General features: G+C 48.3%; 1 protein-coding gene across 4 annotated transcripts in view; it reads left to right on the top strand.

Annotated features, from left to right (window-relative positions):
* OGFR (opioid growth factor receptor) overlaps positions 1 to 23,621 on the top strand; it is a 227,014-nt gene that overhangs the window by 130,516 nt on the left and 72,877 nt on the right. For all 4 annotated transcript variants that reach the window (XM_069650775.1, XM_069650774.1, XM_069650773.1 and 1 more), the window contains one exon: positions 15,441 to 15,507. In XM_069650775.1, the coding sequence (XP_069506876.1) occupies positions 15,441 to 15,507 (67 nt within the window). The remainder of the gene's footprint in view (positions 1 to 15,440; positions 15,508 to 23,621) is intronic.

Raw genomic sequence — 23,621 nt, 5'->3', positions numbered from 1 at the left:
CCCAGGCGCTATGGAAACCTCGGATACCGACCACCTAGCCCGGTTACTTGGGGAACTAAGGGCAGAAGTGCATGCAGCTCGTCAGGAAACGAATGCTCTAAGAAGGGAACTAATTATTTCCAAGGAGCGAACAGACGATCTTGCTAGACAATTGCTACAGTCACAAGCCGGACAGACCCCGTTACCCGCATCAGGGGCAAATCTTCCTTCAACATCCCCTATGAATCCAGTGCAGATCAACCTACCTGGGAATGTACCTCTGGCTCCGCCCGAACGATTTTCTGGTGACCCAAAGAGGTTTGCAGTATTTATCAATCAGTGCCGGTAGCATTTTTTATGCCGGCCAGCAGCCTTTCCAACTGATCAAGCTAAAGTAGCTTTTGTGCTTTCGTACCTTAGTGGCAATGCAGCAGACTGGTCGATCCCTCTAGTTAATCAAGATGATCCGGTTCTCCATGATTTTCAAGCCTTTCAGCTTAGTATGGAAAAACTGTTCGCAAGACATTCACAGGGGCAGGCCTTGGACAATGAGCTTCTTTCGTTGCGACAGGGTAATCAAGACCTTTTGGCTTATATTGCATCTTTCAACAGACTAATAGTGGAAACTCAATGGCCTGAGGACAAAAGGATTACGCTGTTTTATAGAGGTCTACGTGGAGAGCTCAAAGACGTTTTAGCCCAAGTAGTGAATCCCCCACAAGACTGTTCGGATTATATAGACTTAGTCGTTCAAATAGATCACAGACTGCAGAACAGGAAGGCCGATCGTTCCAAGTTTGATGCTCGAGTATTTTCCAAACCACCAACTCCTTCCAAAGGAGTAGACTCCGGGGAACCCATGCAAATAGGGGGCCTGAAAGGACCACTAACACAAAAGGAGCGGGAAAGGAGAAAACAGTTGCAATTATGCCTCTATTGCGGAAACTCAGGGCACTTTCTTCGAGACTGTCCGGTGAAACCAGCCAAGAAGGCGGTAGGAGCTGCAGTTACCAAGGTCACAAACTCTGAGCAGGGAAACGACCTCGCCCGACAAGAATAGAGGTCCTCTTGCCGAGCGTTAAAACCAGTTCCGTGACCTCGCATTTCGTGATACCTATGGTCCTCATTAGCCCCGATCATCCGGATCGATTACATGCGATTGAAGCTTACGTCGACAGCGGTGCCATCGGCAATTATGTGGATCAGGAAATGGTTTTGAGGATGAATCTAACTCTTTGTCCCAAGGCTGTAAAGGACGTCATTACTACGGTGGATGGTACGGAGATAGCCTCCGGACCAGTAACGCATACCACTCAAGAAGTGACGCTAGTAAGTCAAGATGGACACCATGAGAAGATCGTGTTCGATGTGATCAAGGCCCCTCAGTTCCAGATTATTCTAGGGATACCTTGGTTAGAGAAATACAATCCTCGGATCGATTGTCGAGCAAGAACGGTTCAGTTCCCAGAATGTGTCTCTACTTATCACCCTCCACCTGGTGTTGCTCTAGCAGCAATTTCTTCGGAGACTCCCCAGTTACCTCCCAAATACCTAGAATTCCAAGATGTTTTCCGGAAGGATCAGGCTAACTCTCTACCTCCTCATAGGTCCTATGACTGCCAGATAGACCTGATACCTGGATCTACTCCTCCGTGTAGCAGAATTTATGCCCTCACCGAGCCTGAGAACCTTCACCTCCGACAATACCTGGATCAATACCTAGCGAATGGGTTTATTCGTCCTTCTAAGTCCCCTGCTTCTTCAGCTTTGTTCTTCGTTCCAAAAAAAGGAGATCTTAGAACTTGTATAGATTACCGCGCCCTGAACCAGATCACCGTTAAGAATAGATATCCGTTACCTTTAATCCCTGAACTCCTGGACCAAGTCAGAAGAGCATGCATATATACAAAGCTGGATCTTAGAGGAGCCTACCACTTAGTACGAGTAAAAGAGGGCGATGAATGGAAGACAGCCTTCCGCACCAAGTATGGGGTATTTGAATATCAGGTCATGCCCTTCGGGCTTTGCAATGCCCCGGCCGCCTTTCAATATTTTATGAACGATGTCCTCAGAGAACTCATAGATGTATGTGTTGTCGTTTACATTGACGACATCCTCGTTTATTCTTCATCGGAATCTGAACATCGGAAACATGTGAAAATGGTCCTCGAGAGGTTGCGTCAACACAGACTTTTCGCTAAGTTGGAAAAATGTGTTTTCAACGTGACTGAAGTTGAATTCTTGGGATTCATATGATCACCTAGCGGAGTGCGTATGGATTCAAGGAAGGTCGATGCAATTCTCAAATGGCCATCACCATCCTCCGTAAAAGGGGTTCAAAGCATGTTAGGCTTTGCCAACTTTTACCGCAGGTTTAACCCCGAATTCTCTCGAATAGTCCAGCCCATCACCACCTTGTTAAAGAAAAGCAAACATTTTGAATGGTCTACCGAGGCGGAACAAGCTTTCCAGAATTTGAAGACAAAATTTATCTCTGCACCAATTCTAAAACATCCTCTCCCCGAACTCCCCTACATCGTTGAAACTGTTGCTTCGAGCCTTGCCATGGGGGCAGTTCTATCACAGAAGGACCCAGTAACCAATCAGTTACATCCCGTGGCATTCTGGTCTCGCAAATTCTCGCCTCCTGAGATCAATTACACTATTACTGATAAGGAACTTCTGGCTATCAAGTCTGCCTTTAAGGCTTGGCGGCATTATCTTCTGGGGGCCCGACACACCGTTACTGTGATTACGGATCACCGAAACCTGCAATATTTGAAAACCGCAAAAGCCCAATCCTCTAGACAGCTCCGTTGGGCACTATTCTTTGCCGAGTTTGACTTCATAATTACCTATCGACCTGGTACAAAAAACGGTAAAGCTGATGCCCTTTCTCGGATGGGAGTGGAGGAACACTTGACCAACCCTAAACCTGTACCTATCATTCCCGAACAAAGAATTCTGGGTGTAATAACCACACAATCCATAGAGGAAATTAAGGATAAAACCAGGCAACTTATAACTCCAGCAGAAATACAGAATTGGCATCTGCAGGGAAAGGACTTTACAGTAAAGGACAACTTATTGTATTTCCAAGAACGATTATACCTGCCCAGCACAGATTTACAGAAAAAGGTGATCTCTTGTTATCACGAGTCTCTAATGGAAGGACATCCCAGTATGGCCAAAACCTCAGAAAAGATCAAGCGCTACTTCTGGTGGCCGTCTTGGAAAAAAGATATCAGAGACTTTATAATGTCCTGTGGAGTATGCGCCCAAAACAAGAGTCAAAAGGAAAGACCAGCCGGCCTCTTACGCCCTATTGACATCCCACCTCGCCCTTGGCATACGCTTTCTATGGACTTCATCACCGACCTACCTCCATGCTCCGGATACAATACGATCCTGCTAATCGTGGACTTATTCTCCAAGATGGCGCATTTCATTCTACTCAAAGGCTTGCCAACAGCAACAACTCTGGCCCGAGAATTTCTCGAAAACATCGTCCGACTGCACGGTTTTCCTTCAGTGCTAATTTCGGATCGAGGTAGTCAGTTTATTTCTCATTTTTGGCGAAGTTGTTGTCGGTCGGCTCAAATTGATGTGAGATTATCGACCAGTCACCACCCTCAAACCGACGGACAAACCGAGAGGACCAATCAAAATCTGGAACAGTATTTACGCTGCAACAAACTGAAAAAACTTGGAAAGATATCCTTTGGATAGCCGAATATGCCTACAACAACTCTGTCCACTCAGGAACTGGGAAAACCCCGTTTTTTCTTTTATACGGCTGTCACCCTCGAACCTCAGAGTTGGATCCACCCCAAGATCTTGGAACACCAGCAGTAGACTACCTGCACTCTACAATCACCAAGCTTTTAAGGAAGCCGTTTCTCACCTTCAAAGAGCTAAGGAACAATACAAGAAAGGAGCAGATCAACATCGGAAGGAAGCCCCCCAATATCAAGTAGGAGATCAAGTCTGGTTATCCACCAAATATCTACCTCTAAAAGGACCACGCACATTCAACCCAAGATACCTTGGTCCCTATTCCATCACTACCATAGTAAACCCAGTAGCGGTCAAGTTGGACTTGCCCCCTCACATGAAGATACATCCGGTCTTCCACGTCTCTCTTTTAAAACCCGTGCAACCTCAAACCCGACTAACTAAATCCCCAAAACCTATCCTAGTTGATGGAGAACTCGAGTTTGAAGTCAAAAGACTCCAAGATCTCCAAATCTAAGCTATTTTACCTAATTGACTGGAAAGGCTACGGCCCTCAAGAAAGATCCTGGGAACCTGCAGAATATGTCCACGCTCCTCGTCTAATCAAAAGATTTCATCAAACATTTCCTGACAAGCCAAAACCCCCGGGGAAGCCCGGTTTGGGAGGGGCCTTGAGGGGGGATACTGTCATGATCTCTGCTTCCAAAAGGCCAGGACTTACCCAACTCCCTTGGAAGCAGACCCATAACCCAGGTTCCGAGTGCCAGCCAGTCCCAATTGGGACCTTTTGGACCCTGTCCTGGCGCCAGTGGCGCCAGGCTCATAAATATGCCCAGTCCCAGCGCTGCAAGCGCCGGGCTCATAATGCTTGGGTGGACTTACCTGCAGCAGACCATGCTGCTTACTTACCTGCCAGTTGAACCCCTGATCCTCTTCTGTTTGGGACTACTTTTCCTGTTGGGTGGGGCAGGAGCCACTCCCTAGGTTCAGAACACTGGAACTCTTCTGGAAGGCAGGAACTCTTTTCTTACCTAGGCGTGGCTGTGGAAGGAGATACCTAAGCACGACAGGAGGCTATTTAAACCACACCCGATGGATGAATCTTGCTTTGCGTTATTCTGCATCCTCTGCAGCAGAACGCTCATCGTGTCTTCTGCATCTGATCCTGGGCCTAAAGGAAAAAGGATTACCATCCTGAATCCAGTCTTCAGCAACATCTATAAAGACAAGAAAGAACAGGTTAGCACTACGGTCTTCAGTGACAGCGCATCTCTTACCTGGTCCATCGGCTGTCATCAACGCCTCGCGCAGCATTCCTGCATCTGAAAGACAAAGGCTTACCTACTCTTCACGCGCTCCGGAGGTCATCGGCGCTGCATCCCGCATCTGTAAGACAGAAGAAGGTGCGTTTAAAGACATTGGGTAACGTTAAATACTCACGTGCCATTACTCCATCCACGCCGAACTCAGTGGGCATTCCGGCATCCTTCAGCAGCTCCGAACTGGTACCTGCAAAATAAAAGGACAGTTAGTGCGCATCGTGAAACAAGCAACAAGCGCTTACTTATGCGCTTCCAGGCGCTTCTATTCCGCATACGGGTCCATCCTCAACTCACTTCAGCCAGTCAAACGCCATCGCCGGAACCCTGCAAAATAAGAGACAGCATTACAAAAGACTTTTAAAGACATTAGAAATATTCGGAACTCACCGTTCGTGAAGTAAACGACGGACAGGAGTCCTCTGAAGTCAAGAGGCCTGCGCTACCTATCCAGTGAAGAAACTGGTTACAGCACCCTGCCCCGAGGCAGATGGAGAGCTCGGCGTTCACTTACCTAAGGTGAGAGCGTTAACCTTTGGGGTTCTACAGGAGAGGAGAAAAGGAAAGAGATAGGGACACCCCAATAACCCCAGTTCATTAATCCCATATTTTCTATCTGCAGACATCTTACTCTTCGAGTCAGGCATACAGTGCACAGAGGTCCAGCCCAAAGAGCCAACCGGGTGGTGCACATCACTTTTGAAGATACGGTAGTCGCCCAGTCAAGACCGGCGCCTCTGCGAGAATCAGGTGAGCGTTACACAGACGGTGATCCAGTCGGCGCTGCCGGTCTATTCAGTAGGGAGAGTGGGGTTGGGTGGACATTTCCATACAAATTGAGAATGCCTTTCCCTTTCCTTCCTCTTTCCCTTTTCGGTCTTCGTCACTCTACCCCTCATCGGCTATGGAAAGCTGAATTTTCTCACGCTGCCGCAGCCACCGAATGTGACGATGGCGAGAGTGACGATCATGCCTCTGAACCGGAGGTTGTTGACCTTTCGACGGAACGCTCGCGTTCCGAATTGTCTGTCCATGGTCCCGTTAGGCACGGTTTAGGCACTGCTATGTGAAGTCGCACCCCAGCGACAAAGACGAACAGGTACACAGCACAAAGCACACAACCTCAAGTCAATCTTCGGCCAGGTCGAAGAAGACTTCAGTGCCAACCGGTACACCGGAAGCTCCGGTGGCACCTGCCGACCGTCAGGATCCGCAGCCCTCCCCGCAGCCGCAATTGCACCTAGCGACCGGGCCATCTAAAACAAAGGGCGCTACCCCCAATATATCAGGTTCCTCCGAGACGCATCGCAAGAAGGCGTCCTACGACGATAGGGTTCCGGTTCCGCCGAAGAAGGCGGTCGCAGAAGACAAGGCCTCGACACCGGCGAAGAGAACCCCCTCGCAGTCGCAGGCTGAAGCTACGCGCCTCCACACCACGGAGGATGTCGCCGGCAGCTTAGCCAGGATTGTCACTGCCGATTCTCAGATGCGCGGAGGCCCACGGAAAGGCCAAAGGATCCGTTGAGGTCCAAGGATGGCCTAAGGGAGGTACTGGAACCCACCCATAAGTCAAAGGAGAAGCACAGAGATGTCTCACCTCTGTCAGTACCCCAGGAGGAGTTCTCGGAGGGCAGAGAAGGACTATTTACGACGATGAGACAAAAATCTCGACACTTTTCGATTGATGAACGTGATCAAGACATCTTTCCACCTGCTAGACCATTCTAGGTCCTCGGTTTGGACTAGAGAAAAGTTTGAGAACTGCATGGAAAGGCTGGACACCTTAAAAACACTGGACCACATTACACAAAGACTCTCTACAAGAAGAGGGTATGGGTCCAAACGGCTTTTTTCGTGGCCAACACTTCCCTCAACAACAATACTCATCGGGAAACAATTGGAATTCTACACAGGGAAATAGCGGATACACCACCCCATATCCCCAAAGGGGTCAACGCCGTAGCAAAGGTAGAGGCTGGATCTCTACCCCCAGAGGCTCCCCGGCCTCAGGTTCAAAATGACCCAAAGATTCGGTTCCCCTCTCATGCCTCCCTGGTCGGGGGTGGCTGACCTCATTTCTTCAGGCATGGCAGGAGATGACTACAGACCAGTGGGTGCTGAAGATCATGGCCCACGGGTACTGTATAGAGTTCAACCGGTCCCCAACATTCAGACCTCCACGAGCAAGACTGACACCAGACCGTCTTTGCATTCTTCTGTAGGAAGTCGAAACACTACAGGAGAAAGGAGCCATAGAAATTGTACCTCTGGCACAGGTAAAAGAAGGTATTTATTCAGTGTACTTCCTTGTACCCAAAAAGGATCTAACCATGCGCCCTGTTTTAGATGTGCGCCCAGCGAACAAGTTTGTAAAGCCACAAAAGTTCTGCATGGTCACACTACAGGAAGTAATTCCACTGCTATCGCAGAGGTATTACATGGCAACACTGGACATGAAAGATGCATACTTCATATTTCAATGTTGCCAGCGAACAGAAAATACCTCAGATTGATGATACAGGACAAGCATTATCAGTTCAAAGTACTACCCTTCGGCATAGCATCTGCACCAAGGGTATTTACAAAAGTACTAGCGGTGGCAGCAGCACATCTGCACTGCAATCCATCCCGGTCTATCCTTACCTCGACGACTGGCTCATAACGGGGGACTCTTACGAAACATGTCTGTCAAATACCCAAAAGACGATGGATCTTTTATTCAGTCTGGGATTCTCTATCAACGAGAAGAAATCCAGCCTAGACCCCAGGCAGGTCAAACAGTTCCTAGGGGCTCTAATTCGAACAAAGGATGGCCTTATCTTTCCCTCCAACGAGAGGGTCCAAAACGTGTGGTTTCAGATCCCTCAGTATGTAGCCAGTTGAGAGGTGACTGTACGCAAAGCTATGCGACTGCTAGGAATGATGGCATCATGTATCTACTTGGTTCCTCACACGCTCCTGCGCATGCGCCCAATGCAAGAGTGGCTCAACAGCCAGTGGTGTCAGGCCAGCGGACAGTTGGATGATCTAGTGGTCGTCTCGCCGGCCCTCGTTCTCTCGCTCCAGTGGTGGTCGAGGGAGAACCTCTTGAAAGGGAAATCCTTTACCACCCCCGCAGTGGAAGCCACTCTAACCACAGACGCGTCTCTTACAGGGTGGGGAGCTCACCTGCTTCAACAAACAGTGCACAGAGTTTGGTCATCAGATGTAGCATCCAATCACATAAACCTATTGGAACTATTGGCAATGTTCAAAGCCCTGAAGGCTTTCTAGACACAACTGCAGGGGAAGACGATCCTGATCATCACAGACAGCACCACGGCCATGTACTATCTGAACAAACAAGGGGGCACTCATTCTCCAGGGCTGTCCAAACTGTCCCAGAACATTTAGAAGTGGGCTCTCAAACGCAACATGTTCCTGTTATCACAACATGTTCCAGGGAAACTCAATCTTCTGGCAGACGTACTCAGCAGAGACTTTCCGTTGCCCAGGGAGTACGAATGGCGATTACAAGAAGACATCATCTCCAACGTTTTCGCAGAATGGGTCTTCCCAGAGATAGATCTGTTTGCAACTCTGGAGAATGCTCAATGCCAAGATTACGCCTCCAGGTACCCCCAGAACCGTTACAAGGGGAACAGACTCTGGATAACAAGGTCAGGGAAATTTGTCTATGCTCCCCCACCCCCCCCCCACCCCGACTCCCCTTCTCAACAAGACTGTGCACAAGAGGCACCAGGAAACAGTCACAATGATACTGGAGGACCCCATGTGGGCCCGCCAACCCTGGTTCGCTCATCTGATGGAGATGTGCCCATCTGTTTTTCGCTTCAAGTGGCGGCATGAAGAGAGGGAGACGCAGTCTCCAAATCCACCATAGCTAGGTGGATTGTCAAATGCATTACACTCTGATACACTCTTGCTAAGAGAGAACTGCCCTTCAAGCCTAGAGCACATTCCACTCGAGGCACTGGAGCATCCATAGCATTCATTGCAAATGTTCCTCTCGAGTCCATTTGCAAAGCGGCAACCTGGAGTTCTGTCCACACCTTTACAAAACATTATTGCCTAGACACTCATTCTAGGTCTGATTCTCAGGTGGGACAGGCAGTACTAAGACATCTTTTCACTATTGTACCTTCTCACAACCCGCCTCCAACTCCCGGTGCTGCTCGCTAGTCTATGCACAGCACGTGATTCTAAGTCCTTAACCAATCAGAGGGGGGGGAGTGCACCCCCCCTTCTGATTGGTTACCTCAGGTGTCCCACTGGACTACCCGACGGCTGCTCTCCCCACTCCCCTCTTTGTTTGAACGTTGTGGGTGAGAGCAGCTCGCCGGGCAGCCCAGTTGCAGGTTTAGAAACCATGCCGGTCCATCGGGGCCTCGTGTGAGTAATCTTTGCATATTTGTATTGCGCTCCGAGCGCGCGTTGTGTTTTCTTCCTCCCCCCCCTCCCCTTGCATCCTCTTCCTGGTGCCCTCCTCCCTCCCGCCTCCTGAACCCCACCCCCCCCTTGGGTGCACTTTGTGTCTTATACTGACCCTCCTGGGCAGCCCCCACGGTTAAGGGCCACTTAGGCAAAGGGCGGCTCCCTCGGCTGCGGCTTCTGTTTTGTGTCTGCAGGTGTCCGCAGGGGATGCCTGTTTCCTGCCAGTATCCATTGATTTGTCCCACTCGCCTCCCTGCCTACCCCTCCTCAGACACATTGACACAGTTGTGCCTTTTCCCCCTTTTTGTTAATACGCACTGTGGCAGTATTTAAAATTGCACTGTGAAACTAGGCCTTTTCTCCCCTTTTTAGGATTCTCACACTTAGGTGGCTTCCCCCTGGTTTATTTTGAGAATTGGAGCTCTTTAAACCTGAGAGTCTGTTTTTCCTGCGTTACTCGATTGCCACCCACTATCTTGTCTGCCTGCTCTCTCCTGTGTCTTCCCCTCTCCCCCCACCTCCTGCCTCTCCTATCCCTACTATATGGTGCTCTCTATCTCTCCTATCTTCTCTAATTGCTTCTCTATTGAGTATCCTGCTCTCCTTACTAAATCTGGTATGAAAAAGTTTAAAAAGGACATCCTGGACTCCATTCCAGGCCTCCCTATCGCTGACACCTACACCAGTGCCTCCTTCAAGGAAACTCTCACCGACATCCTCTTTGTCGTGCCTTCATCTGATCTATGGACCCTTCATTTGGTCTCTGTGCTCGCTCCTTTCTCCTCTTCTCCCATTAATGGTGGTACCCGTTGGGATGTCCTCTTGGCCTCCTTCCACTCCTCCAAGGTCATCATTAATGTTTACTCTAATGGGACCGTCTTGGTCCAAGGCCCTCAGGCCAACCTTCACCTCTTTGATGAACGCTCTAGTTCTGCTGTCAAACATTCCTCTGATATCTGCCACCTTCTCAAAGAACTTGACCTCGATGTCCTCGGTCTCACAGAGACCTGGTTCAGGACCAGTTCTGTCACCAGCTTTGACATGCTTCTACCTGACGGCTACAAGATCCTCTCTGTGCCCAGGCCCAACCGCTCTGGTGGTGGTGTTGCCCTTATCTTCCCTGAGTGGATTCCTGCCTCCGTCACTCCTACGCAGACCTACTCCTCTTTTGAATGCCTTGTCTGCCGGCTCTCTCTCTCCCCTAGCCATTCCCTTACCATGGCTACTATCTATCGACCACCTGGTCAGATTTCCTCCGTCCTCTCCGAGTGGGCGGACCTCTCCTCCTCTCTCTTGGCCTCAATCCACTCAACTCCTCCTTCTTGGAGACTTCAACATCCACTTGGATGCCTCCTGTCCCCCCTCTGGACACTTTCGTGACCTCTGCGACTCTCTTTCACTAACCATTCTCCCCTCCGGCCCTACCCACTCTACAGGGCAGTACCTCGATGCTCTGATCTCCTCTGACCTTACCCCCTCCATCCCCCTCTCCACTCCTCTCTCCTGGAGTGATCACTTTTTCCTATCCTCCCACCTCACCCTCCCTACCCCTCAGGCCAAGCCACCTTCATCAATGCCACCCACCTTCGCGGTCATTCGACCCATGAAGCGTGTATCAGTTGAGGCTTTCGCCGCCATCTTCTCACCTCCACCTCCCCCTTTGGCTGACTCCCACCCTGACACAGCCCTCTCCGTGCTCCACTCTGCTATATCTGATACTCTTGATATCCTTGCCCCTGTCATGAGAGTCCGCCTGAAGCCCAAAGCCAAGTGTAACTCGTGGTATGACTCCGATCTCGTCACCCTTAAACGCAAGTGCAGGGTGGCCGAGAGGAAATGGCGTGCTTCATGTGCATCCTCTGACAAACTGGCCTGCCGCCTGCTGCAACGGCAATACCGGCTCTCCGCTCTCACCAAGAAGAGAGCCCATATCCAAGCCCGGATCTCTGCAGCATCTAACAACTCGGCTGAACTCTTTAAAATCTGCAAGGAACTGGCCAATCCTGCTGCAGTCTCTACCTCTCTTGTCCCCTCCCAGGCCCTCTGCACGGCACTGGCTTCTCACTTCATTTCCAAAACTCAGGACATCCTGTCCTCACTCTCCGCCTATCAACTACCTCCCTCTATCCCCTGCTCTTCCTCTGGCCCTTTGGCTGCCACCCCTCCCTCCCTCTCTTCCTTTCACCCTTTTTCCGCAGACACAGTTTCTCGACAAGTCCGATCTATGAAAGTCTCGTCAAAACAGGTTCACCCCTGTTCCTCCAAAACTATCAAGGACCACGTCGACTCCCTGGCTCCTGCCATGGCTGATTTCTGCAATCACTCCTTCGCCACTGGAGTCTTCCCATCCCCCCTGAAGCACTCCCTTGTGCACCCTCTTCTTAAGAAACCCTATGCTGACCCCTCCTGTCCGGCTAACTATCGCCCAATCTCCATCACTCCCTTCCTGGGCAAGCTCCTGGAGAAACTGGTCATCTCCCATCTTGATCTCCACACCGAATCTGTTGGTTGTCTCCATGACCATCAGTCTGGCTTCAGGGCTGCTAGAAGCACGGAAACTGCTCTCCTGAACATCCGTGAAGACCTTCTCTCCAACCTTGACTCCAATACCCTGTGTGTCCTTATCTTGCTTGATCTCTCTTCTGCCTTTGACACTGTCAACCACGCCATCCCGCTCAACCATCTCCGTGATAACCTGGGTATCACTGGACAGGCTCTGGCGTGGCTGACTTCTTTCCTCTCTGACCGACCCTCCCAGGTCCAACTTGGGTCCTTCCTCTCCGATATCTTTTTCTCTACCTGTGGCGTCCCCAAGGGCTCTAACCTCTCTCCTTGGCTGTTCAACCAATACCTGGCACTCCTTGCCCCCCGCATCGGTGCCCTCTGCCCCAATTTTCAGTGCTATGCGGATGATACCCAGCTCATTTTCAGGCTACCCTCGGCCTCCTTCTCTCCTTCCCTCATCTCTGACTGCCTGTCTGCTATCCAGGAGTGGTGTGCCGCCAATGACCTCTGCCTTAATGCCAATAAGACCGAGATTCTACTCATCGGCACACCCTCTCCCTCCTTCCCTTCAGCTCTCTGGCCGGCCTCTCTTGGCCCTCTTCCTGCTCCCACCTGCAAGGCTAAAAACCTCAGGGTCATCTTCGACTCCACACTCTCCTTCTCTCCTCACATCTCCGACGTCTCTAAGAAGTCACACTACCAGCTGCACCTCCTCAGAGGTATTCTCCCTCTCCTCTTCTTCCCCCAGAAGCTCACCTTCTCCAGAGCCCTAGTTCTCTCTAAGCTGGACTACTGCAACAGCCACTATCTAAATCTGCCTGCCTCTACTCTCCGCCCTTTGCAACTTATCCAAAACAGGACTGCGAGACTTGTCCTTGGCCTCAAGCCCAGGGATCGTATCTCTCCAGGACTGAAATCCCTGCACTGGCTCCCAGTGGCTGCAAGGATTAAGTTCAAAACCCTCTGCATTATCCACAGGGCCTTCTGGGGCCTAGGACCTCACTACCTTAAACTCTTTCTTCCTAAATACCTTCCTTCCCGGGCTCTTCGCTCATCTGCCTCCAACTCCCTCAGGGTTAGACACTTCTCCAAGCAACGAGTTGGTGGTCGATCTCTCTCCTCGGCTGAGGCCTCCCTCTGGAACAGCCTTCCTGCCTCCCTGAAACTCGAGGTTCTCTCTGGTTCTGGAAACACCTCAAAACCTTCCTCTTTGCTTCCGCTTTCTCTGCCTCTCTCCCCTGCTGAAATTCCCTGCCGATTCTGCACCGGTTACCTGGCCACCCTTTCTGATCCTGGGGCCAGGTCCCGCCTTTTGCTCACCTGCCCTGCCTCCATGGCAACCCCCTGCACTTGGGGACTGGTTCTGAAATACCTTCAGTCCCCTTACCTGCACTTATGCCTGCTCTTACCTTGCACTTGCCACCATGTTTTATTTATCATATTTATTCTTCTTCCATGTACTGCACTGCACTTTCCCCTCTCCCTTCCCCTCGCACTCTTTCCTTTCTCCCTACCCTTGCACTTGCGCGATCTGAATGACACCTTGCCTAGTAGGATCGTTGTCTGTCTTCCACTGTTTTTCCCTCCCTTGCCTCGTCGCGCCTTGAAACACTTGTGTATAGGCGCGTTATAAATGCCATATCATATCATAAGCAGATTAACAAACATCAGAAAATATGCATTCATTACCGTAAAAGCATTTCTGATGGTTGTATCAGCTTAGATTTACATGCGCCCACCCTTCCTCTCCGCTCGGATGGAAGGAACATAGACGTTTTACCACTTTCTCTCTCTTTTCTGTACTCACTCACGATAGTCACAAGACTCCCTCTTGGCAGAAAAAATACAATCGGAGGGACCTCGATGCGTGAGGGATCTTGGGTACACTACACGTCACGTAGGGATAGTGTTACAGGCACGCCCTTGTCGACGTCCCCTTTCGATTCTCGAAAGACAAGATGCAATACTCTGCGCTTACCACTGGATGTCGACCACATGCACAGCATGTGAATCTAAAGAGATACAACCATCAGAAATGCTTTTACGGTAAGTAATGCATGTCTTATAACTGAAACCTTAAGTACTTGGCTACTTGTATTTGCGGATTTCATTTGTACTGCTCACATTTACCCCTCTTGAGATAGGCCTGGCTGCTCAGTCACACTACCAACTTGTGTAGTACAGACCTATACCAAAAGGTGGGTTACCTAATACCAAGCATATAAGTGTTGTGTAGTCTCACACAGTGCGCCTACATCAATTCTTACCTAACATCAGGGACGTCCCAGAACTGGTCATATAGTCGGACGCCAGCAGGGCAGGTTGGGCAGCCAGGTGCAGATCAGTAGACAGGCGGAAACTGTGCCCCGATGGAATTGGATCTCTATCAATTGTCTTGATCTGTTAGCTGGGTCGTTCACCATTAAAGTTTTCACAAGAGTTTAAGTTAACTGCAGCATGCTTCTGAAATTGGACAATGTGTCAGCAGTTCTCTACATACATCATTTAGCAGGCACAAGGTCTAGATTACTGGAGGAATTAGTGAAGGACTTCTGGCACCATTGCTTAGAATACAGAATATCAGTCAAGGGCTGAGTACTTACCAGGGACCCTGAACGTAGTAGTAGATTGGAACTCCCGGTATCTGACCGATGTTAGCGACTGGAAGCTGGCGAGGAAGTTTTTCATCCGTTAGAACTCATCTGGGGTCTCATGAGCATTGACGTGTTTGTCTCCAGATTGACCGCCCAGATACCCAGTTTCTACAGCTGGAGACGAGACCAAGACGCGCTGGTCACGGAGGCCTTCTTGCACGACTGGCAAGGGGATCTTCAGTACGCCTTTCCACCGTTCGTAATGCTGAGCCGAGTACAAGAAAAGATTTGCAGGGATAAAGTGGAGGTGGTGATAATGGCTCCCACTTGGAAGTCACAAGTGTGGATTCCAGTTCTGATGGAACTTTACTGAGATTTGCCTCAAGCTCTTCCTCAGGACATGCTCACAGACCCTGCTGGGAGATGTCACCCTCTGAGAGGTACTGAGAGCCTTCCCCTGTTGGCCTGCTGGGTGTCAGGAGACTCTGGAGCCTGCCTGGGATTCAAGGAATAACAAAGATTTGTAGTACCCTAATCAAAAACAAATTTCTAAAAATATTTAGAGAGGAAAAGTTTAAAGATTTAAATCTGCTAAAGAGTGAGAATAAAGAAGTTGTAACATAATGCTCTCCTTCGTGCCTTTAATAGAATCATGACTCCCTGTGCTGTAAGCCTGGGTAATCTTCATTGTGAGAAATATATAGCCAGAAGACATTGTTTTATAGTCAGATTTAGGTTGAAGAATGGCCCAAATATTTTGTTTTTCTATATTAATATGTGTTATTCATCTTGGTGGTTCAGTTGCTAGGTGGTTGTGGGTTCAAAGTAATGTAACTACCTGAATTTAAAATCTTAAACTTGATGTTTTTTTCAGGTTGTTTCCACTGCGAGAGGCTGGAATGAACTGGTGTGCCCGGCCGCTCACCAAAAAAGAACTAGAGGTACAGACTATATTCTCAAACTACCCCAACATTACAAATTGTTAAAGCAACCACCTAGTCCAAGATTGGTGGGTCTGCACAAACCTCTGAACTAGTGTGTGAAATTACTTTTATTTGGGCAAGTATGCAAAATTGTATCCCTCCACTGAGAACAAACACAGCCAAATAACCTGTTCTATGGGAGCATCTATAACCACATTTTAGCCCACTGTTTCACAGAGAAGAAATATTTATTTGCATATCAGTCTGGCCCTGCCCACCAGGACAGTCCAGCACCAAAATACTAGGCAATTCTCCTCCGAACAAGAGCACCAAAAGCAACCCCAGATAAGTGTTTCTGCCTTTTTGGGTCTCATCCGTGAGATAAAGCTGTGTCTCAGATTAAGATGTCTGACTGGATTACCCACCATATTTTAGGGTGGCACACAATGCATTGAAAATATGAAACATTGTGGGAGCCTCTGTAGTGAGAACGAACAAGATTGATATGGAAATGAATATTTCTCCTCTGTGAAAGGTATAGACCCTTCTGAGTGGCATACATCCCAGAAAACAGGTTATTTGGTCATGTGTTTTCACATTAGAGGGGCTCGCATAATTTGTCAAGCTTACTTTTATTTGGGACCTAGATCAGCTAGAAACCTCTGCGTCATCTATGGCCCTTCTCACACCTTCTCTACTTTCTTCTCCAAAACTGCAACAGCGGCACACCTCAATCTCCTAAATATTAGGAAAATCACTCTCCTCCTTCCTTTGAACACTGCCAAGAACATCTTAAATACTTGTGTCTTCGCTAAACTGGACTACTGTGTCAGCATCCACTTTGGCTACCAGAACTTTCTTTGAACTTTCTCACTTAACACCAACCTCATCGCACCCTCACCAGGCTGGATGGCTGACAAAGCAAAACAGTGCCAGATTTAAATGTCTTCTCCTGGTCCACAAATCGATAAGACCCTACTGTATCTATTCTCCTCTATCCAACTCTACAAGCTTTCTCGTAAACTCTGCTCTGCCTCCTCGCCTGCACTTGTGGCACCTCGCCCTCCCTCTGCGCATGCTCTTTCTTTCTTCTTGCTTCATTTGCACGGAATTGTCTTCACCGGACATCCACGCAACAGTCCACAGTGATTTGTTCAAAACCAAATTAAAAACCTATTACCTCACCCCCTAGTTACCCTCTAAACCTACCTCCCATCTGCTTTCTAGCTAACAGGTTTCCCTTGCCTCTAACCTGCCTCTGTCCCACACTTTCTCTGCCTCCACTGTAGCACTTCATCCATCATGGTCACATCCCTAACGCAGCTGGCCGTACCTCCTATCTGACCTAAAAATGTGTAATGTTGGTTGTCCTTAATAATTGTATGTCCATCCATGTATTGTCCCTGTTTACTGTTCCCTTTACTCCCTTCCACAACCTGGTCAGACTGACACTTGAACTCACCCCCATTATCAGAGGCCCACTGCTTCCCTTCAATTCTGATTTCTTCTCTGTTGTATGCTCTTTTGTGAAGAAGAAATGTTCCTCCCTGTATGTGAATAAATCATTGATATCCTTTGGTTCTGCCAGTTGAATGCTAATGTTATTGTGGCTCGCAGTCTCTGCACTTTACTACTCTGCAGTCTCATTTATATTAGCTCCACGGCAGCAGCCTTGGTGATTTATATGGTCAGTCCTTGGCTACACACCTAATCATGCCGCAGTAAGTAGCAGACCTGGATCTGAATCGATTGTTCGATGGAAACCATGTATTTGACCGATCAAAGGATGTAATCCTCCAGCAGTGTAGAATTGGTGCAATCCAGGTACCGAACATCAGACAGAAAACGTTATGTGAGACACCTGAAGGTGTCTTACCCGCTAGTCCCCGTGGATCTGTCATCCAGGTGGCCAGGACACGGCCATCGCTTTTACCAGTGTGGAGGATCACCTGGGTGAGGGGTCTTCGGGGAGTGGGACACCGGATGGCGAGACGCAGTATTCCCTTCCCTCTAACACCTTTATCCCATCCTACCCAGGATATTTAGGAACTCACCCCCCCCCCCCCTCAGGGACAGCTCGCTATGGGAGAAAACGGACTAACACTCGAGCCGTGTACCTGACATGTCCCAATATGATAGTCAAGCAGGGTGAGGCAATTACTGACCTTCACACACACACACACCTGACTTCCATTACATTTCCTCACCGGATAAAAGGCAGAGCACAGGAGCACATTCGGAGCGAGGCAAAGCACACGAGGAAGCAGCAGTTCCAAGATGGCTGTTTAAAACAAGGCGAAAGATGGCAAAACCGAAGGATATCGCAAGGAAGTGCCCTTGACTTTTCCCGACAAGGAACAGTTACTTTCACGAAACCTTGAGACTAGAAAGCCTAAAACCAGGAAACCAGGCTCCAGAATCCTGCATTGTGTGTTGGAGGTACCGGGGGCTCTCCTGCATTGATAATCAAGGCAGGGATAATTGACTGCTGCCGTGGTACAGTCCTTGGCTCGTACAACAAAGTAGCGCCAGTGAAATCAGCACAGCCGGTGAGTTGGGGAGGCCACTGCCAGACCAGTCTGTGTTGAAGCAAAGTTGCAAGCAGCAACATTGTATGGTGAACGTTGAAGCGAACAGAGTATGACGAGCATGTGATAACCAATGCAAGTAAAATTGGACAACAGATGAGTGATTGAACTTTGAAATCAGGATACAATACCTTAGACAGAGTGGTCTGGCACAGCATGCATGCTCATTCAAAGGTTTCCGTAAGGTATCCAACTGAGAGGTGCCTAAAGAGTGACAGAGGATTGTGAATCAAAGTGGTCCTGCAACGGGTCAAGCTAATTCCTGTACACAATCGAAGTAGATCAAGTGGGTCCGAGCCCGAATGAGGGGGATAGCTGAGAGCTTTGCAAAACCAGTTTGTGTTGAAGTAAATTAAATTGGTCCGAGCCGGCGGATGGAGACTGATAGGAAAATTGTGTCAAAGTGGATCTGAGCTCGGCGGAGCGGGATCCGAGGGGAACCGTGAGTCACCCGAAAAATTGGATACATGAACTGAGCAAATGAAAATCCTACAAGCATTTTGTTAAAGGAGATCTGAGCCCATCTGAGGGGGATCCGAGGTGAATAGTGAATCACCTAAGAAATTGAATCTGTGTGAAATCCTTAGAGGAAAATAACTTCTTGTTTGTTTGTCGCATCAGGTCCTCAGGTCCTTTGAAAGAAGAGACTTTGAAAGGCAAAGAGACTTGGATACAGAAGTCCCTGATGCTAATGTTTGAACTGAAGCTAGAGTGTTCCACCTTGTCTCATGCTGAAAACGTGGGGAAGGGAGGCCAACAGCCTGTATATCCTTACTTATTTCTTGGACACTTCTTTCTTTTACATAACCCTGTTTCCCACACTATTTCTATTTAGAGGTAAGGATTGGCAATAGGTTTATTAGTATAGGCCGTTTTATTTTGACAAGACACCACTGGGACTGCATTATTATTTGATGGTCGGAGCATGCTCCCATCTTTAGATTTAGGATTAGAACTGTGGTCGCTTGTGCCTGTCTCACTGTTGATACCATGGCTTCCTTACAGTTATCAGTCAAGCCTGTTGTATGGGTTAGCCATTTTGTCTCAAGTCTTCCCAGGGAGGCTATGGGAAAGCCAAAGACATAAACCTCTTCTTCAGGCATCAAACAGTCCCCACAAAATTACCCTGAGGACATTAGAGGTTCTATTAAAACTTTTAGAAGAGTTTACAAATGTTTTGCTTTTGTTTCTGTGAAGTGATCTCATCAAGCATGCAAGGGAGAGGCTCCTGCACCCACTGGTATGTTACCTTAAAATGAAGGGACCTACTACTTATCCTGGACCTTTATGAACTACACTAAAACCTTCTCAAAATAAAACCTCGGAATGTTCACTCTAGTTCATGTTTTAGAGCATTGCAACTGTTTGTGCTCACTAGGCCTGAAAGACATGTATATTTTCACAGCTGTATAGAGCAGCACCACAGTAGTTCCTAACATTTTGTCAATGACCAGGAACAGTAAAAAGGACTTTCTCTTGGTCCACATGTGGCACAGAAAAGAGTACGTTTTTGGCATTGGTAACAATTCTTGCAGGCTGTGTATGCAGGCCCATATACCAATGTTTTTCATTGTGGTGATTCCTCATCTAGCCTGCACAGTGATGTCTTACCAGAAGGGAAGGTGCTGGCTTGGGCCAAAGTATGGACTGCCTGACTGTTGTCGAACATTGTATTCAGGAGAACAGTATGTGTACGTATATGTGCAGTGTGTGGGATGGGCTTATTTGGGATCAGTTCTGGCGTAAGAATGCAGTGTGTTGGCTTGTTGGCATACAGGCACAGTGTAGGTGAAATGATGTAGTGTATAGGCACGTGCAGTTTCTGGGCATCTGGGCATGTGCGCAATGTGTTTGCACCATTAAATGGAGTCAATCAAGTGGACTCCAGTATGGAGAGACAAAAGAATTGGATTTGCTTCAACCTTTCAGCAACCAATATCTTTCTCATCAATCTAGTCCCACTACTTTTTCATTCAATTTGTAGGGGCATTTGCTTCCCATTGACCCTTTTAGACAAACAACGTAACTTGGGGCTAACTTCTACTTTGGTCTAAACTGAACCTCATGTCCGGTCTCTGATAAAATCTGCCTTCTACCATCTGTGCCGCTTAAATGGAAACCCTTCCCTCCTGCTCTTACCAAATAGTATTACACTGGTCCTAGTGTGGGTCGTGCCTCACTTGGGGGCCATTTTATAATTGCAGAGATGTTTAGCAAGGTGTAAAACCAAGGTGTCAAGCGGTTTACATCGAACTATACCACTCTGGGAGATTTTAGAAAGGTTTTGCAAGCGGTGTGGGAGACACGATGTGAAATGGGTATCCTCTTCATTCAACCCTGCCGTCTTGTAAAACCTCTGTTTTAGGCTAACCTGAGGTTTTCCTTACTAATGTATTACTATGGAATCACCTGCATTGCAAAAGACAGGTGGATTCCATAGGAATTCATTGTAAATTCCATGTACAAAGCATAATTTGCAGGCTGCTTTGACATGTTTCACAAAGTGGAGAGTGAAAGCAAAGAGTGAAGGCGATCACGAGTATTCCTTTTATGCTCCATTTTTTTTTACTTGAAAATTGCACGCTGCGGACCACCAACATTAAGTGCTTATGTTGGTGGTCCGCTGCATACAATTAGCACTTTTCATCAAATTCGCCCCCAGGAATTACTGTTACAGTACATGTAATAGTAACCCTGGCTAAGACTCTCTAAACTCTCAAGTGGCCAAAACTGTGTTCTCTGCTACCTTAGTCCTAATCAGATCCAACACATCTCACCTGCCATAAGATTGTTAATCTTTCAAACAACTCAGTGACGTCAAGGCCCTCTGCCTTGCTCACAACGTTTTCTACATCCCTGCTCCCACATATCTCTCTATTGAAGTAGCTCTCCTCCTTCTCCCCCACTCCCTGGCTTTTGAAACCTTCTGAAACCGCTAGAAAAGGGCATGCGTTGCCCCCAAAACCTCTAAGATACAATAGACATTTGGATGAAGGCCCTCTTTTAGGAACTGTTGTTAACCACCTTGTTTAGTTAAGGAATCAGTTTCCCTAATTCTTCACTTGTAGCATAAAAGGGGGTTAAGATTAACAGGATACTTTTCCTGAAAAAGAAAGGAGATGATCCATCCTGAACTAAAATTGCATATCAGCCTGGCAGTTCCAGAGACCTCTTCTAGGGCTCTCTTCAGTGTGGTGGTAAATGCCAGAATTGGCATGCAGACACTCCTCCCTTAATTACCACACTATAGAGATCTGTCCAAGGGCCCACAGATGAAGCTGCTTCCCAATCTCAGTTATAACACAGTCCTTCATAGTGGTGAAATAAGCCCACAAATCTGGCGGATCTAGTCTTTCTTTCCACACAGCTAGTCATTCCAAGGACAACCAGCTATCAAGAGAATGGTTAGAGGAGCCTACAGTGAAAGTCAATTGGTTGTAACATGTGACCACGTAAAGGCAAGGGTCTTCCCATCAGTGACCTGGAGTAGAAGGCAATCTTACTGGCCTAGGGAGCATTCCCAGCAATGTTTGGCACAGCCACAATCAACACCAAGACTCAACATTTGAAAATAGTGAAGCACATGCTTGCCAGTTAGCTTTGGGAGTGGACTCTGAACCACCACATATCCCAAAGAGCAGCACACTAAGAGTGGTGTGTAAACATTCAGACAGACTTTCCAGGTTGCCTAAAAAACTCTGGTCACAAATGTGCATTGTTTTGCTGTGTTGCCTCCTAGATCCCTATACTACAACAAATGTTTCCCTAAGTCAAGCTTCAGATTAATGTTCTATAGACATGGCTGAACAATTATATCATGAGAAACCTTTTTTTTCGCTACTAGGCACGTGTAACCAAAGTAGGAACATTTCACACTTTAACAAAACTAGACATACATTTCTGATGTTTGTTAATCTGCTTAGAATCACATGCTGTGCATAGGTCTGACATCCAGTGGTCACTGCGGAGTATTGCATTTTGTTTTTTGTAGTCGAAAAGGGGACGTCGACAAGGCATGTCTGTAACACTATCACTATAGTGACGTGCGTTGTACCCATAATCCCTCACGCGTCGAGGTCCCTCTGATTGTTTTTTTCCGCCCAGCTTCTGGTCGCCTTAGGCGGAGCTCCTAGAGAGACATTGCAAATACTTACTATCGGACCTCGGTCCTTAATTATACTTATTATATTGTTAAAGATCCCTCCCCTCGACGTTAGCTGTGAAGCTGTTTCTCCGCCAAGCAAGTTTTCGACGGAGGGGAAGAGATGGAGGAGATCCTTCGGCGCTGCCGAACACGTGGCCTGGCCTCGCCGGCCAACATACAGTAGGGAGAGTGGGGGTTCGAACTTTTATCTTCTCTTTGAGAATGTCTTTCTTTCTCCCCTATCTTTCCCTTGGGGTTGTTATCACCAGTTATTATTGCCTCGGCTATGGAGAGGACACCTTTTAAGTTTTGCCCACGCTGTAGGGGCAAATACACTTGGAAGGACAAACACAAGCTCTGTAATCGTTGTTTGCCCCTTGATCATAAGGAGGACAGCTGTGCGGCCTGTAAGCTCTTGAAACCAAGAACTCTTAAAGAACGCAAAGTTAAGAGGTGGGCGGACTACGCTATGTCGAAGTCAGTTTCCTCACCCGCCGCCGCTGTTACAGAAAGTGACGAGGAGGGTGATAACTCGACGTCCGTTACGGAAGTCATTAACCCCCAGAAGGAGCGCTCGCGCTCCTCGACGTCCATCCCCGGCCCTGACGGGCTCGGCTCACGCCCTGCTCATGGGGATGAACACCCCGGCGACAGGGACGCACACAGACCCCATAGGCCTAAGCACACAACCCACGGCTCTTCTTCGTCGAAGACAAGGATCCATCAGCACGGAAGGGGACGCAGGGCACTCCGGCGTCTACCTCAGACCGTAAGGGTCTCAAGCCCCACCCGCAAACGCAGTCGCGACCAGCGATTGGGCTTTCATCAAATACGGGCGCTACCCCAAAATCATCCGACGTAACGCTCCATAGAGCGGCCGTCGAGGAACAACGCGTAACGCAGGCAACGTAGACACCAGAGTCCTCTACTGACAAACTCGTTGTCGAGAGCCTGGCAAGAATTGTTTCAGAAGACACACGTAAGCGGACGATGAAACAAACATCGAATACCGCAAAAAAAGCTATAGAAACGCCTAAAAAGCATAAGAGTAGCCAGGAACTGCCCCTTTCATCTAAGGGCACTTCGGAACTACCGGAGGGCTTTTTAGATGGCGACGGAAACCTTTCTTCGATGTTGTGGGAGCGTTCTAAGCGTTTTGAAGGTGAAAACACTGATTTCCCCCCTCTAGACTATTCAGGGGTCCCCCATGAGACCCTTGAAAGACTCCATTCTTGTATGGAGAAAATGGAAAGGTTTTTGGGAAACCAAAACCCACCCACACCCAAAAGACTAAGAGAATGGCCCCAGGATGACCCTAGGGTCAAAATTCCTAGGCTGTTTCCCCCCTTCTACAGACGTATATGACCTCACGGAAGAGGAGCAATACCTCCAGGAAGATG

Source organism: Ambystoma mexicanum, chromosome 3p, assembly GCF_040938575.1.
Source record: "Ambystoma mexicanum isolate Mex_15411 chromosome 3p, UKY_AmexF1_1, whole genome shotgun sequence".
Lineage (NCBI taxonomy): Eukaryota > Metazoa > Chordata > Amphibia > Caudata > Ambystomatidae > Ambystoma > Ambystoma mexicanum.
This window is presented reverse-complemented; position numbering and strand designations above follow the sequence as displayed.